At 45.1% G+C, this 15534-nt stretch overlaps 1 protein-coding gene across 4 annotated transcripts in view; it reads right to left on the minus strand.

Annotated features, from left to right (window-relative positions):
• Positions 1-15534, minus strand: part of LOC141166962 (potassium channel subfamily T member 2-like) — a 285657-nt gene that overhangs the window by 23973 nt on the left and 246150 nt on the right. For 3 of the 4 annotated variants that reach the window (XM_073654202.1, XM_073654204.1, XM_073654203.1), the window contains 3 exons: positions 13499-13633; positions 13157-13268; positions 12939-13040 (listed from right to left, as the gene is read on the minus strand). In XM_073654202.1, the coding sequence (XP_073510303.1) occupies positions 12939-13040; positions 13157-13268; positions 13499-13633 (349 nt within the window). Of the gene's footprint in view, positions 1-12938; positions 13057-13156; positions 13269-13498; positions 13634-15534 lie in introns of all 4 variants that reach the window. The other variant, XR_012251369.1, reaches the window with a different exon arrangement.

Raw genomic sequence — 15534 nt, forward strand, 5'->3', positions numbered from 1 at the left:
ATATGGAGTAATACGAGGAGATATAGGGAGGATATATGAGTAATAGGAGGAGATATAGGAGGATATATGGAGTAATAGGAGGAGATATAGGGAGGATATATGGAGTAATAGGAGGAGATATAGGGAGGATATATGGAAGTAATAGGAGGAGATATAGGGAGAGGATATATGGAGTAATAGGAGGAGATATAGGGAGGATATATGGAGTAATAGGAGGAGATATAGGGAGGATATATGGAGTAATAGGAGGAGATATAGGGAGGATATATGGAGTAATAGGAGGAGATATAGGGAGGATATATGGAGTAATAGGAGGAGATATAGGGGAGGATATATGGAGTAATAGGAGGAGATATAGGGAGGGATATATGGAGTAATAGGAGGAGATATAGGGGGATATATGGAGTAATAGGAGGAGATATAGGGAGGATATATGGAGTAATAGGAGGAGATATAGGGAGGATATATGGAGTAATAGGAGGAGATATAGGGAGGATATATGGAGTAATAGGAGGAGATATAGGGAGGATATATGGAGTAATAGGAGGAGATATAGGGAGGATATATGGAGTAATAGGAGGAGATATAGGGAGGATATATGGAGTAATAGGAGGAGATATAGGGAGGATATATGGAGTAATAGGAGGAGATATAGGGAGGATATATGGAGTAATAGGAGGAGATATAGGGAGGATATATGGAGTAATAGGAGGAGATATAGGGAGGATATATGGAGTAATAGGAGGAGATATAGGGAGGATATATGGAGTAATACGAGGAGATATAGGGAGGATATATGAAGTAATAGGAGGAGATATAGGGAGGATATATGGAGTAATAGGAGGAGATATAGGGAGATATATGGAGTAATAGGAGGAGATATAGGGAGGATATATGGAGTAATAGGAGGAGATATAGGGAGGATATATGGAGTAATAGGAGGAGATATAGGGAGGATATATGGAGTAATAGGAGGAGATATAGGGGAGGATATATGGAGTAATAGAGGAGATATAGGGAGGATATATGGAGTATAGAGGAGATATAGGGAGGATATATGGAGTAATAGGAGGAGATATAGGGAGGATATATGGAGTAATAGGAGGAGATATAGGGAGGATATATGGAGTAATAGGAGGAGATATAGGGGAGGATATATGGAGTAATAGGAGGAGATATAGGGAGGATATATGGAGTAATAGGAGGAGATATAGGGAGGATATATGGAGTAATAGGAGGAGATATAGGGAGGATATATGGAGTAATAGGAGGAGTGGAGGATATATGGAGTAATAGGAGGAGATATAGGGAGGATATATAGAGTAATAGGAAGAGAATAGGGAGGATATATGGAGTAATAGGAGGAGATATAGAGAGGATATAAGAGTAATAGGAGGAGATATAGGGGGAGGATATATGGAGGAATAGGAGGAGATATAGGAGGATATATGGAGTAATAGGAGGAGATATAGAGAGGATATATGGAGTAATAGGAGGAGATATAGGGGGGATATATGGAGTAATAGGAGGGAGATAGGGGAGGATATATGGAGTAATAGGAAGATATAGGGAGGATATATGGAGTAATAGGAGGAGATATAGGGGAGGATATATGGAGTAATAGGAGGAGATATAGGGAGGATATATGGACATAGGAGGAGATATAGGGAGGATATATGGAGTAATAGAAGGAGATATAGGGAGGATATATGGAGTAATAGGAGGAGATATAGGGGGATATATGGAGTAATAGGAGGAGATATATGGAGGAATATGGAGTAATAGGAGGAGATATAGAGAGGATATATGGAGTAATAGGAGGAGATATAGGGGAGGATATATGGAGTAATAGGAGGAGATATAGGGAGGATATATGGAGTAATAGGAAGAGATATAGAGAGGATATATGGAGTAATAGGAGGAGATATAGGGGAGGATATATGGAGTAATAGGAGGAGATATAGGGGGGATATATGGAGTAATAGGAGGAGATATAGGGGAGGATATATGGAGTAATAGGAGGAGATATAGGGAGGATATATGGACTATAGGAGGAGATATAGGGAGGATATATGGAGTAATAGGAGGAGATTATGAGGATATATGGAGTAATAGGAGGAGATATAGGGAGGATATATGGAGTAATAGGAGGAGATATAGGGAGGATATATGGACTATAGGAGGAGATATAAGGGAGGATATATGGAGTAATAGGAAGAGATATAGGGAGGATATATGGAGTAATAGGAGGAGATATAGGGAGGATATATGGAGTACTAGGAGGAGATATAGGAGGATATATGCAGTAATAGGAGGAGCATATAGGGAGGATATATGGAGTAATAGAGGAGATATAGGGGAGGATATATAGAGTAATAGGAAGAGATATAAGGGAGGATATATGGAGTAATAGGAGGAGATATAGAGAGGATATATGGAGTAATAGGAGGAGATATAGGGGAGGATATATGGAGTAATAGGAGGAGATATAGAGAGGATATATGGAGTAATAGGAGGAGATATAGAGAGGAGATATGGAGTAATAGGAGGAGATATAGGGGAGGATATATGGAGTAATAGGAGGAGATATAGGGGAGGATATATGGAGTAATAGGAAGAGATATAGGGAGGATATATGGAGTAATAGGAGGAGATATAGGGAGGATATATGGAGTAATAGGAGGAGATATAGGGAGGATATATGGAGTAATATGAGGAGATATAGGGGAGGATATATGGAGTAATAGGAGGAGATATAGGGAGGATATATGGACTATAGGAGGAGATATAGGGAGGATATATGGAGTAATAGAAGGAGATATAGGGAGGATATATGGAGTAATAGGAGGAGATATAGGGGGATATATGGAGTAATAGGAGGAGATATAGGGAGGATATATGGAGTAATAGGAGGAGATATAGAGAGGATATATGGAGTAATAGGAGGAGTATAGGGGAGGATATATGGAGTAAAAGGAGGAGATATAGGGGAGGATATATGGAGTAATAGGAAGAGATATAGGGAGGATATATGGAGTAATAGGAGGAGATATAGGGGAGGATATATGGAGTAATAGGAGGAGATATAGGGGGGATATATGGAGTAATAGGAGGAGATATAGGGGAGGATATATGGAGTAATAGGAGGAGATATAGGGAGGATATATGGACTATAGGAGGAGATAAAGGGAGGATATATGGAGTAATAGGAGGAGATATATGAGGATATATGGAGTAATAGGAGGAGATATAGGGAGGATATATGGAGTAATAGGAGGAGATATAGGGAGGATATATGGACTATAGGAGGAGATATAAGGGAGGATATATGGAGTAATAGGAAGAGATATAGGGAGGATATATGGAGTAATAGGAGGAGATATAGGGAGGATATATGGAGTAATAGGAGGAGATATAGGAGGATATATGGAGTAATAGGAGGAGATATAGGGAGGATATATGGAGTAATAGGAGAAGATATAGGGAGGATATATGGAGTAATAGGAGGAGATATAGGACAGGATATATGGAGTAATAGGAGGAGATATAGGGAGGATATATGGACTATAGGAGGAGATATAGGAGGATATATGGAGTAATAGGAGGAGCTATAGGGGGGATATATGGAGTAATAGGAGTAGATATAGGGAGGATATATGGAGTAATAGGAGGAGATATAGGGAAGATATATGGAGTAATAGGAGGAGATATAGGGAGGATATATGAGTAATAGGAGGAGATATAGGAGGATATTTGGAGTAATAGGAGGAGATATAGGGAGGATATATGGAGTAATAGGAGGAGATATAGGGAGGATATATGGAGTAATAGGAGGAGATATAGGGAGGATATATGGAGTAATAGGAGGAGATATATGAGGATATATGGAGTAATAGGAGGAGATATAGGGAGGATATATGGAGTAATAGGAGGAGATATAGGGAGGATATATGGACTATAGGAGGAGATATAAGGGAGGATATATGGAGTAATAGGAAGAGATATAGGGAGGATATATGGAGTAATAGGAGGAGATATAGGGAGGATATATGAGTAATAGGAGGAGATATAGGGAGGATATATGGAGTAATAGGAGGAGATATAGGGAGGATATATGGAGTAATAGGAGGAGATATAGGGAGGATATATGGAGTAATAGGAGGAGATATAGGACAGGATATATGGAGTAATAGGAGGAGATATAGGGAGGATATATGGACTATAGGAGGAGATATAGGGAGGATATATGGAGTAATAGGAGGAGATATAGGGGGGATATATGGAGTAATAGGAGTAGATATAGGGAGGATATATGGAGTAATAGGAGGAGATATAGGGAAGATATATGGAGTAATAGGAGGAGATATAGGGAGGATATATGGAGTAATAGGAGGAGATATTGGAGGATATATGGAGTAATAGGAGGAGATATAGGGAGGATATATGGAGTAATAGGAGGAGATATAGGGGAGGATATATGGAGTAATAGGAGGAGATATAGAAGGATATATGGAGTAATAGGAGGAGATATAGGGGGATATATGGAGTAATAGGAGGATATATGGGGAGGATATATGGAGTAATAGGAGGAGATATAGGGGAGGTTATATGGAGTAATAGGAGGAGATATAGGGGAGGATATATGGAGTAATAGGAGGAGATATAGTGGAGGATATATGGAGTAATAGGAGGAGACATAGGAGCATATATGGAGTAATAGGAGGAGATATAGGGAGGATATATGGAGTAATAGGAGGAGACATAGGAGCATATATGGAGTAATAGGAGGAGATATAGGGAGGATATATGGAGTAATACGAGGAGATATAGGGGAGGATATATGGAGTAATAGGAGGAGATATAGGGAGGATATATGGAGTAATAGGAGGAGATATAGGAGGATATATGGAGTAATAGGAGGAGATATAGGGGGGATATATGGAGTAATAGGAGGAGATATAGGAGGATATATGGAGTAATACTAGGAGATATAGGAGAGGATATATGGAGTAATAGGAGGAGATATAGGGAGGATATATGGATGTCATGAAAACAACACCCACTCTTGGGTCAGACCTTGCAGCTCTCTGGCGCCCCCTTATCCTGCTGGTCAAACACGGTATTGACAGAGGATAAGCACGGGTGCAGCTGCTCTAATTTATGTCGACTATTGCGGCACGTGATGTGACCAGACATATATATACCACCAGTTCCTTCCAGGAACGTATATATACCTCCGACCAGCCACCCTCAAACCACAATATCACATAAATACTGGTATACTGCCACCACCGATCGCTTAACAGGTGGATCGGGTACCTGGTAGGTAACGTGAATTAGCGAGTGAGGAACGTGTTTGCTCGACATAGGACAAGAAGAACGAAGCTGGTAAATAATTAATGATTTACTCCCAAAAGGGGGGCAGTGTTTACAAAATATATACAAGATATTATAAAGGAGACAATTTACATGTATGCATAAACAGTTATTAAAATAAAAGGGATAAGTAATAGCAAAACCTGCTTCACAAGGTGATGGTCTCAGATTCTGTGGGGGGGACGGCTCCCCGGAAATTAGACTTGATTCCTTCACGCAGCGTGTAGTGCATGCGTCTGCGTCCCTGGTTGGAATGGCTTGAAAAATGGCCGATCTGGTTTTTAGCAAGCAGCCAAAACTCTGGGGAACACCCCTTATTTACCTTACAAGGGGGGCTCGGCTTTGCGAGCCCACCCAGCTGCAGAAGACCTAAAAAATCCTTCAGATTCCATATCTTGGTGTGGGGGGGTCCCACATCCAAGAGGGAGACATCATCTTGACCGTCAGCAATATTCATGAAGATAGATATTAAATATGAAACCTCTATGACGCTCAGAATCTCAGAATCCATTATCTCAGTTCCCGGTCATTCCTCAGTTATGCAAGTTATACTATTGTAATGGGAAAAAGGTAAGCATTCAAAAAACGTGGTTCCGATGTTTCTGTCAGACCTGTGCGTGATTAAAATTGGCATAAAACGTTTGTACAATTAAACAATGGGATTTTTTGGAGGGATTTTCCGGTTTGTACCAGCGCTTGCCCTGGACTGAGGTGTTATGGCGGGTCATAAAAATTCCTGGGGAAAAGCAAAAGTGAGTTCTATGTCTTCACTTACAAACAGATAGGGGGTGGGGTTTTTTTCCTTTTTTAAAACATCTCTCATTTTTTAAAACTCGGGCAAAAATACCTTTTGCCTGACACCTCCCCCTTTTAGACTGCGCTATGGAGGTAGGACCTTCTGGTACTCCTCCAAGCGTATGTCTGGAGGCTCCCCTCGCCGGGACAACCCATCGGCATTGCCATGCTCGCTGCCCTTGCGGTGTTGAACGGTAAAGTCATACTGCTGGAGGGTGAGGCTCCAGCGTAACAACCTTCCTTTGGCACCTGACATGGTGTGCAGCCAACTCAGGGGGTTGTGGTCAGTCACGACAGTGAAGGGGCGCCCGTACAAGTAAGGCTGTAAGCGGTTGAGGGCCCATACAATGGCCAGGCACTCCTTCTCTATGGTGGAATAGGCCACTTCCCTCGGCAGCAGTTTCCGGCTTAGGTACAACACGGGGTGTTCTTGGTTCCCCGAGTCGACCTGGCTGAGTACAGCACCGAGGCCAAACTCACTGGCGTCGGTCTGTACTAAGAGTGGCCGTGTGCCGTTGACCGCCTTTAGTACAGGAGAGCTGCTCAGGGCAGTCTTCAAAGCCCTAAAGGCCACCTCGCATTCATCCGTCCATTTGACGGAATGGGGTAGGCTCTTCCTGGTGAGGTCTGTCAAGGGCTTCGCAAGGCTACTATAGTCCTGCACAAAGCGTCTATAGTACCCTGCAGTGCCCAAGAAGGACTGCACCTGCTTCTTGGTCCTGGGGGTGGGCCAGGACACGATAGCGTCCACCTTCCCAGGCTCTGGCTTCAGAGTACCCCCACCTACCCGGTGCCCCAGGTAGTGGACCTCGTTCATGCCCATCTGGCACTTTCCCGGCTTGATGGTCAAGCCCGCCTGGTGAATGCGCCTGAGCACCTGCTGCAGATGCTCGAGGTGATCCTCCCAGGTGGGACTGAAGATGGCAATGTCATCCAGGTACGCCACTGCGTACCTCTCCAGTCCCTGGAGCAGGTGGTTGACCATTCGCTGGAACGTGGCAGGGGCATTTTTCATGCCGAAGGGCATGACCGTGGATTCAAACAATCCGAAGGGGGTGATAAAGGCGGACTTCTCCTGGGCCCTGGGGCTCAAGGGAATCTGCCAATATCCCCGACTCAAATCCATAATGGAGAGATAGCTCGCGCTGGCTAACCGCTCCAGCAGCTCCTCAATGCGTGGCATTGGTTCTGCGTCAGAGGCGGTGATAGCGTTGAGCCCCCTGTAGTCCACACAGAACCGGGTGGTCCGGTCCTTCTTAGGCACCAGGACTACAGGTGAGGCCCACGCGCTCTTGGACCGCTTAATCACCCCCAACTGCAGCATCTCCTCGACCTCCTGGCGCATGACATGCTGCACCTCGTCGGAGATTCGATAGGCTGTCCGCCGGAGTGGGGCATGATTCCCGGTGTCCACTTCATGGACCGCCACTTCAGTCCTGCCAGGCAGGTTGGTGAACACTGCTTGGAAGGGTTTCAGCACTGCTTGCATCTGAGACCTCTGGTCTGCGGATAGCAAGTCGCTTAGCTCTACATCCTCTAGGGACCCGCTGGCCTTCGCTTGGGCGAGCATGTCCAAGAGGGGGTCATCCTCCCCATCCTCGGGCAGGTTGCAGACCGGTAGGACGCAGGTTCCACGTTCTTGATGAGCCTTCATCATATTAACGTGAAACGCCTTCCGCCTACCCCGCTCGTGGTCCAGTGTGATCACGTAGGTGACCGGGTTGAGCTGTTGGTGAATGACGTACGGGCCTTCCCAGGCCGCCTGAAGCTTGTCCTTTGGTACGGGGACCAGCACCCACACCTTCTGACCCACCTGGTAGGTCCGTTCTCGGGCGTTCTGGTCGTACCAATGCTTCTGGTCAGCCTGGGCTTGCGCCATGTTGTCATGCACCAACTGCGTCAAGGTCTGCATCTTGTCACGGAAGCGCATGACATACTCCACGATGGACACTCCTGGGGAGCTCGGCTCTTCTTCCCAGAATTCCCTTATCAACCCAAGGGGTCCTCGGACACGCCTGCCATACAGGAGCTCAAAGGGGGAGAACCCCGTCGAGGCCTGTGGAACCTCTCTGTAAGCAAATAGCAGGTGTGGGAGGTAACGCTCCCAGTCGCGACCCTGGGTCTCAACCAGCATTTTTAACATCTGTTTGAGGGTACCGTTGAATCGCTCACACAAACCATTGGTCTGTGGGTGATACGCACTCGATACCAAATGCTGCACCTGCATTTTCTTATATAGGGCCTCCATTAAGCGTGACATGAACTGAGTCCCCTGGTCGGTAAGCATCTCCCTGGGAAATCCTACTCACGAAAAGATGGCTAAGAGGGCGTCCGCCACCTTATCCGCCCTAATTGAGGACAGGGCTACCGCCTCCGGATACCGGGTAGCATAGTCTACCACGGTAAGGATGAATCGTTTTCCAGAGCTGCTGGGTATGGCCAGTGGTCCCACAATGTCCACAGCAATCCTCTGGAAAGGCTCCTCTATCACTGGCAAAGAGATCAGGGGGGCTTTGGGGGCCGGCCCTGATTTTCCCACTCTTTGACACGTGGTACAGGATCGACAGTAGTTCACCACATCTGTCTTCATTTTGGGCCAATAAAAGTGGTGAGACAGCCGGGCCTTGGTTTTGCTGACCCCCAAGTGTCCAGCGAGTGGAATTTCATGGGCGATCCGCAACAACTCATCCCTGAATTGGTAGGGGACGACCAGCTGTCTTTCCCTCAGCCACTCCTGTTGGGGTGTACAGGGAACTGTCTCCCGGTACAACCTCCCTTGGTCCCAGAATACCCTCTCCTTATCCGACTCGGAGGTGGGTTTCTCCGCGAGGCTCCTTAACGTCTCCAGGCTAGCATCTGAGTGCAGAGCTGCCTGAAACTCCTGGCTGGAGGAAGCCAGAAGTGAGGTTAAGGCCACGTCCTCACTGGGACCCTCTGGGACCGGCTCTGGGTCCATACCTGATTCAGTTATTCCTCTGTTCGAGGAGGGTCCAGAAGGCAGGGAGTTACTTGCGTTCTGGGCACTCTGACTGCGGGTAACAGCGGCTATATAGGCCGTCTCCCCGGGGAATAACTCCGTCTCATTAGCCTGCGAGGCCATGAGAACTACTTCTCCATCATCCTCCATTACCTCAGGCACAGTGCTACGTATGGGGCAGCGACTATCAGCCAGGTCACCTTCTGTTGTGACACTGGTCACTGGCACAGCACCACCTGCTTCATGGTCCTCGTGCCTCTCCCCATTACCCTTGGCACTGACCTTTGCTCCTGCTAGGGGATCCTCAGCAACATCACCCCGCAGAGTGACATGGCTGAGTTCTCCTGCACCTTCCAATACAACAACATCATCATCATCATCATCTTCATCATCATCAGGTAAAGCATTGACATTCACAGTATCAGTATTAACCTTACCAACCGTATCAGATCGGGGAGGGGTGTCAGGGACATAATAAGCAAACATCCTCCCCAAATCAGTTCCCAACAAAACATTTGCAGGTAGGTTTTTGGATACTCCCACTTCCTTCACCCCACTCCCCGCACCCCAATCAATAAAAACTCGGGCCATGGGCAAGGGGCATCGGACGCCCCCAATCCCAGTGACAGTCAGGGTCTTTCCTGGAATAAGCGCTTCAGGGGACACCAGTTCGGGTCGGATGAGGGTTCGTTCGGCCCCAGTGTCCTTGAGGCCTACAGTGAGAGTGTCCCCCACCCTGACAGACTGAAAGTTTTCACAGGCCCTCCCAACCGGCCCACCCACCAAAAGAACTGAGGCATTAGGCCCTGGGGCCTTGGGTGGGGGGTTCTTCCTCTGCTTCTCTGGGCAAGTGGCGCTGAGATGACCAGTCTGGTTGCAGGAATAACACCTGCGGGCATCGGATGCAGGCAGGGCCTTGGCAACGGGAAAAAGGCCTCCGGAAGGTCGGCTGGCAGGGGCAGGGATGGTGGTTGATGGCTTACCCCCTTTCCAGCTGGCGACGACCGGCTTCCGCACCTCTGGTCTCCGGTTGGCCTCGTAGGTGTCTGCGATCTGCGCTGCTTTATTGGCATCAGGTGGCTCCCGATCCATCACGAACTGCCGTACCTCAGTCGGACACAGATGCAGGAACTGGTCTTTCATCATCAGGTCCTTTAGCTGCTCAAAGGTGGCCGCTGACAGTCCTTGGATCCACTGCTCAAAGTTGGTTCTGAGCCCGTCTACCACATCACGGTAGGTGTCATGTGGTCCACGTTGGAGGGTTCTGAATTTTTTCCGGTAAACCTCCGGAGTCAGCTGGTACTTTTTAATCAGGGCCTGCTTGACGGCCTCATAGTCTCCATCCTGCTCTCGAGGGAGGGAAGCAAACACCTCCAAAGCTTTTCCTCGGAGCCCTGGAGTCAAATATCTTGCCCATTGGTTGATGGGCAGCTGATACTGCCTGCAGGCCTTTTCAAAGCCTCGCAGAAATGTGTCCAAGTCCCCATCCTTTTCCATCACAGGGAAGTGCTCAGGACGGGGTTTAAAGCAGCTGGCACTGTTGGACTCACGGGTCTGCGTAGAGGGCAACTCCTTCTGAATCCGGGCTAGCTCCAGCTGGTGTTGTCGGTCAGCTTGTCGCTCAGCAGCCTCTCGGTCAGCTTGTCGCTCAGCAGCCTCTCGGTCAGCTTGGGCTTGTCGCTCAGCCCGCTCCTGGAATTTCAGGATCAGCTGCAGTCGTCCATCATGATCGTCTGCAGCGAGCTCCTCCAAGGCCATCTGCAGGTGGGGGTCCACACTACCCTGGTTGCGGGTATGGCTGGCAATCACCGGTTGGACCCCGGCAGCAGCGCCATCCGGGCCTTGGCTGGCCGCCCCCTCATCAGGGCTCTGCTGTCGGACGGGCTCTGCAGCATCTTGTAACAGTTCAGAAATCATTTGTTCTTTGCTTTTGCCGTGGGGGTCAATGCCTTTGATTATACATATTCCAGTAAGAGTGTCCTTTTTCTGCTGGTGATACCAGGACTCCCCAACTACGACCATGATCACCAAAATAAAAATAGAAAAGAAAAAACGAAGAAGGGCAGGGGTAACTGCTACACATACAGTATTGTCTCAGATCTAATAAACACTGAGTTCGATCTTCAAAACTTTTGTGCAAGTTTTTAGTGAGAGGAATGATTGCTCAAACCAGATCACTAATGTCCTATGATCCCACCGCTGCCACCAATTTGTCATGAAAACAACACCCACTCTTGGGTCAGACCTTGCAGCTCTCTGGCGCCCCCTTATCCTGCTGGTCAAACACGGTATTGACAGAGGATAAGCACGGGTGCAGCTGCTCTAATTTATGTCGACTATTGCGGCACGTGATGTGACAGGACGTATATATACCACCAGTTCCTTCCAGGAACGTATATATACCTCCGACCAGCCACCCTCAAACCACAATATCACATAAATACTGGTATACTGCCACCACCGATCGCTTAACAGGTGGATCGGGTACCTGGTAGGTAACGTGAATTAGCGAGTGAGGAACGTGTTTGCTCGACATAGGACAAGAAGAACGAAGCTGGTAAATAATTAATGATTTACTCCCAAAGGGGGGGCAGTGTTTACAAAATATATACAAGATATTATAAAGGAGACAATTTACATGTATGCATAAACAGTTATTAAAATAAAAGGGATAAGTAATAGCAAAACCTGCTTCACAAGGTGATGGTCTCAGATTCTGTGGGGGGGATGGCTCCCCGGAAATTAGACTTGATTCCTTCACGCAGCGTGTAGTGCATGCGTCTGCGTCCCTGGTTGGAATGGCTTGAAAAATGGCCGATCTGGTTTTTAGCAAGCAGCCAAAACTCTGGGGAACACCCCTTATTTACCTTACAAGGGGGGCTCGGCTTTGCGAGCCCACCCAGCTGCAGAAGACCTAAAAAATCCTTCAGATTCCATATCTTGGTGTAGGGGGGTCCCACATCCAAGAGGGAGACATCATCTTGACCGTCAGCAATATTCATGAAGATAGATATTAAATATGAAACCTCTATGACGCTCAGAAGCTCAGAATCCATTATCTCAGTTCCCGGTCATTCCTCAGTTATGCAAGTTATACTATTGTAATGGGAAAAAGGTAAGCATTCAAAAAACGTGGTTCCGATGTTTCTGTCAGACCTGTGCGTGATTGAAATTGGCATAAAACGTTTGTACAATTAAACAATGGGATTTTTTGGAGGGATTTTCCGGTTTGTACCAGCGCTTGCCCTGGACTGAGGTTTTATGGCGGGTCATAAAAATTCCTGGTTTGGGGAAAAGCAAAAGTGAGTTCTATGTCTTCACTTACAAACAGATAGGGGGTGGTTTTTTTTTCCTTTTTTAAAACATCTCTCATTTTTTAAAACTCGGGCAAAAATACCTTTTGCCTGACAATGGAGTAATAGGAGGAGATATAGGAGAGGATATATGGAGTAATAGGAGGAGATATAGGGAGGATATATGGAGTAATAGGAGGAGATATAGGGAGAATATATGGAGTAATAGGAGGAGATATAGGGAGGATATATGGAGTAATAGGAGGAGATATAGGGAGGATATATGGAGTATTAGGAGGAGATATAGGGGAGGATATATGGAGTAATATGAGGAGATATAGGGGAGGATATATAGAGTAATAGGAGGAGATATAGGGGGATATATGGAGTAATAGGAGGAGATATAGGGGGATATGATATGTGATGTAATAGGAGGAGATATAGGGGGATATGATATAGGATGTAATATTGGGGTGGCAGTGGTTTTTCGGCCATACCTGATATAGCAGGGTATCCAGCATGCTGACACTGAAGACCTTCCCAGCAGCGAAAGGCAGTCTGAACATGAAGACCAGGTTAGAGCCCCGTTCACGTTCCCTCTGTGAGAGGACAGAGCTTTGAGGGAGGGATTAGGAAAGGGAGAAGAAGACATAGGAAGATGACAGACATTAGAGAGACAGTCAGACAGATATCTGACGAGTGTGACGGCCTTTACCTTCTCCAGCTTAGACAGCACCACTGAGTATTTGTCTTTGGCTTTGAACTGCATGAACCTCATATTTGCTGGATGTGTTAATTCTGTGATAATATTCAGCCCGGGAAACAGTCTGTAGAATGAGGGGGAAGAAACATTCGTTATTCTCCTTCCATATACCCATACACATAAGAACCAGTTCAGATGACGCAGATCAGGAGCTGATTTTCAGTGCGGATTTTGCACTTCATCACGTAAATATTTTTCTTTACTAGCAAGTGAGGTGAGGGGCGGCTTGTGGCCCCTCGATGAGGAGACCTTGAGCACCAGATGACACTCTCTACATAAGAGAGGAGGTCTTACCTAAAAAGTGTCTGTACATTTACTATGGTCCGAGCATCAGCCATATAATCTTCCTCCGCAATCATGGAGCTTTCCTCACCGACGACGACCATGTGAGCCGCGTAACTTACACCACAACGTAGCAGGTCATCGAGACTGCGGAGAAAGCAAAACGGCTGATTCCAATATAGCACTGATACATCGCGGAGGGGATAGGATTGCATTTCCAGGGAGGGCGCTGAATCCTATTACTCATTGGGTAACATGATTTTTTTGTTGTTGTTTTCCCAACTTTACTTGATGCTGATAGTATTAATAACTATATGTCCGTTCATATATTATCGTTATTGGAGGGATTCTTTGTTAACATAGGTGAAATAAACGGTACAATCTGTTTAAATATAGTTTAAGAAAAATCTGATCAAAAAGGCAGTAAGAGAAAAATCTGATTAATAAGGCAGTGGAGAAAAATCTGATTAATAAGGCAGCCAAAGAAAAATCTGATTAATAAGGCAGTAAGAGAAAAATCTGAATTAGAGATCAGAAAGAGAAAAATCTGAATTAGAGATCAGAAAGAGAAAAATCGAAATAAAATGGAAGTAAGAGAAAAATCTGACTAGTAAGGCAGGAGAAAAATCTGAATATAATGGCAGCCAAAGAAAAATCTGAATAAAGTAGCAGCAAGAGAAAAATTTTATTAATAAGACAGTTATTATTATTATTTATTATTATAGCGCCATTTATTCCATGGCACTTTACATGTGAAGAAGGGGTATACATACAAGAACAATTACAATAATCTTTAACAAAACATAACGTCGACTGGTACAGGAGGAGCGAGGAGCCTGCCCGCGAGGGCTCACAATCTACAAGGGATGGGTGAGGATACAGTAGGTGAGGGTAGAGCTGGTCGTGCAGCGGTATGGTGGAGCGGTGGTTACTGCAGGTTGTAGGCTAGTTAGAGACAAATCTTATTAATAAGGCAGTAAAGAAAAAATCTGAATACAATGTCAGTAAGAGAAAAATCTGATTAATAATGTAGTAAGAGAGAAATCTGAACAAAATGTCAGTAAGAGACAAATCTTATTAATAAGACAAAGACAAATCTGATTAAAGCCTTTTAATAATCTTACTGCCTTATTAATAAGATTTGTCTCTTACGCACATTTTGTTCAGATTTCCCTCTTACTGCCTTATTGATCACATTTTTCTCTTTCTGCTACTTTATTCAGATTTTTCTTTGGCTGCCATTATATTCTGATTTTTCTCTTACTGCCTTATTAACCAAATTTTTCTCCTGCCTTACTAATCAGATTTTTCTCTTCCTGACATCTAATTCAGATTTTTCTCTTACTGCCTTATTAATCAGATTTTTTTCTTGCTGTCGTACTATTCACATTTTTTCTCTTACTGATATTTTATTCTGATTTTTCTCTTACCACCTTATTAATCAAACTTTTTTCTTACTGTTTTCTTAATCAGATTTTTCTCTTTAATGCCTTATTAATAAGATTTGTCTTACTGCCTTATTAAAGAGAAAAATCTGAATAAAATATCAGTAAGAGAAAAATCTGAATAATAAGACAGTAAGAAAAAAATCTGATTAATAAGGCAGTAAGAGAAAAATCTGAATAAAATGGCAGCAAGAGAAAAATCTGAATTAAAAGGAATTAAGAGAAAAATCTGAATAAAATGGCAGCAAGAGAAAAAATTACATTCATAAGACAGTAAGGGTCCATTTACACAGCCCGATCGCCGATGGCACGATACGACTGCCAATCAGTAATCTATTACAGATCGACAGTCATTTAATAGCCAGTTTACACAGCAAAACCAAAGTAAACAATGTGATCTGGAGTAGATCAGTCAGTGCACAGGCTGTCAGGATTCTCGGCAGTGCGAGTCCTGTTTACACAGGACGATGCACCACGGAGAAAGAAGAATTTTTGTGTTGCACAAAAGATCACTTCAGCCGATGAATGAGCATTTTACTCAGTCATCGGTGATCGGCAACCTGTTCACAAAGCATGATAATCATGAAACAGCGTTTTTAAGAA

Source organism: Phyllobates terribilis, unplaced genomic scaffold (genome assembly GCF_046119375.1).
Source record: "Phyllobates terribilis strain yellow unplaced genomic scaffold, ASM4611937v1 Scaffold_11__3_contigs__length_659146591, whole genome shotgun sequence".
NCBI lineage: Eukaryota > Metazoa > Chordata > Amphibia > Anura > Dendrobatidae > Phyllobates > Phyllobates terribilis.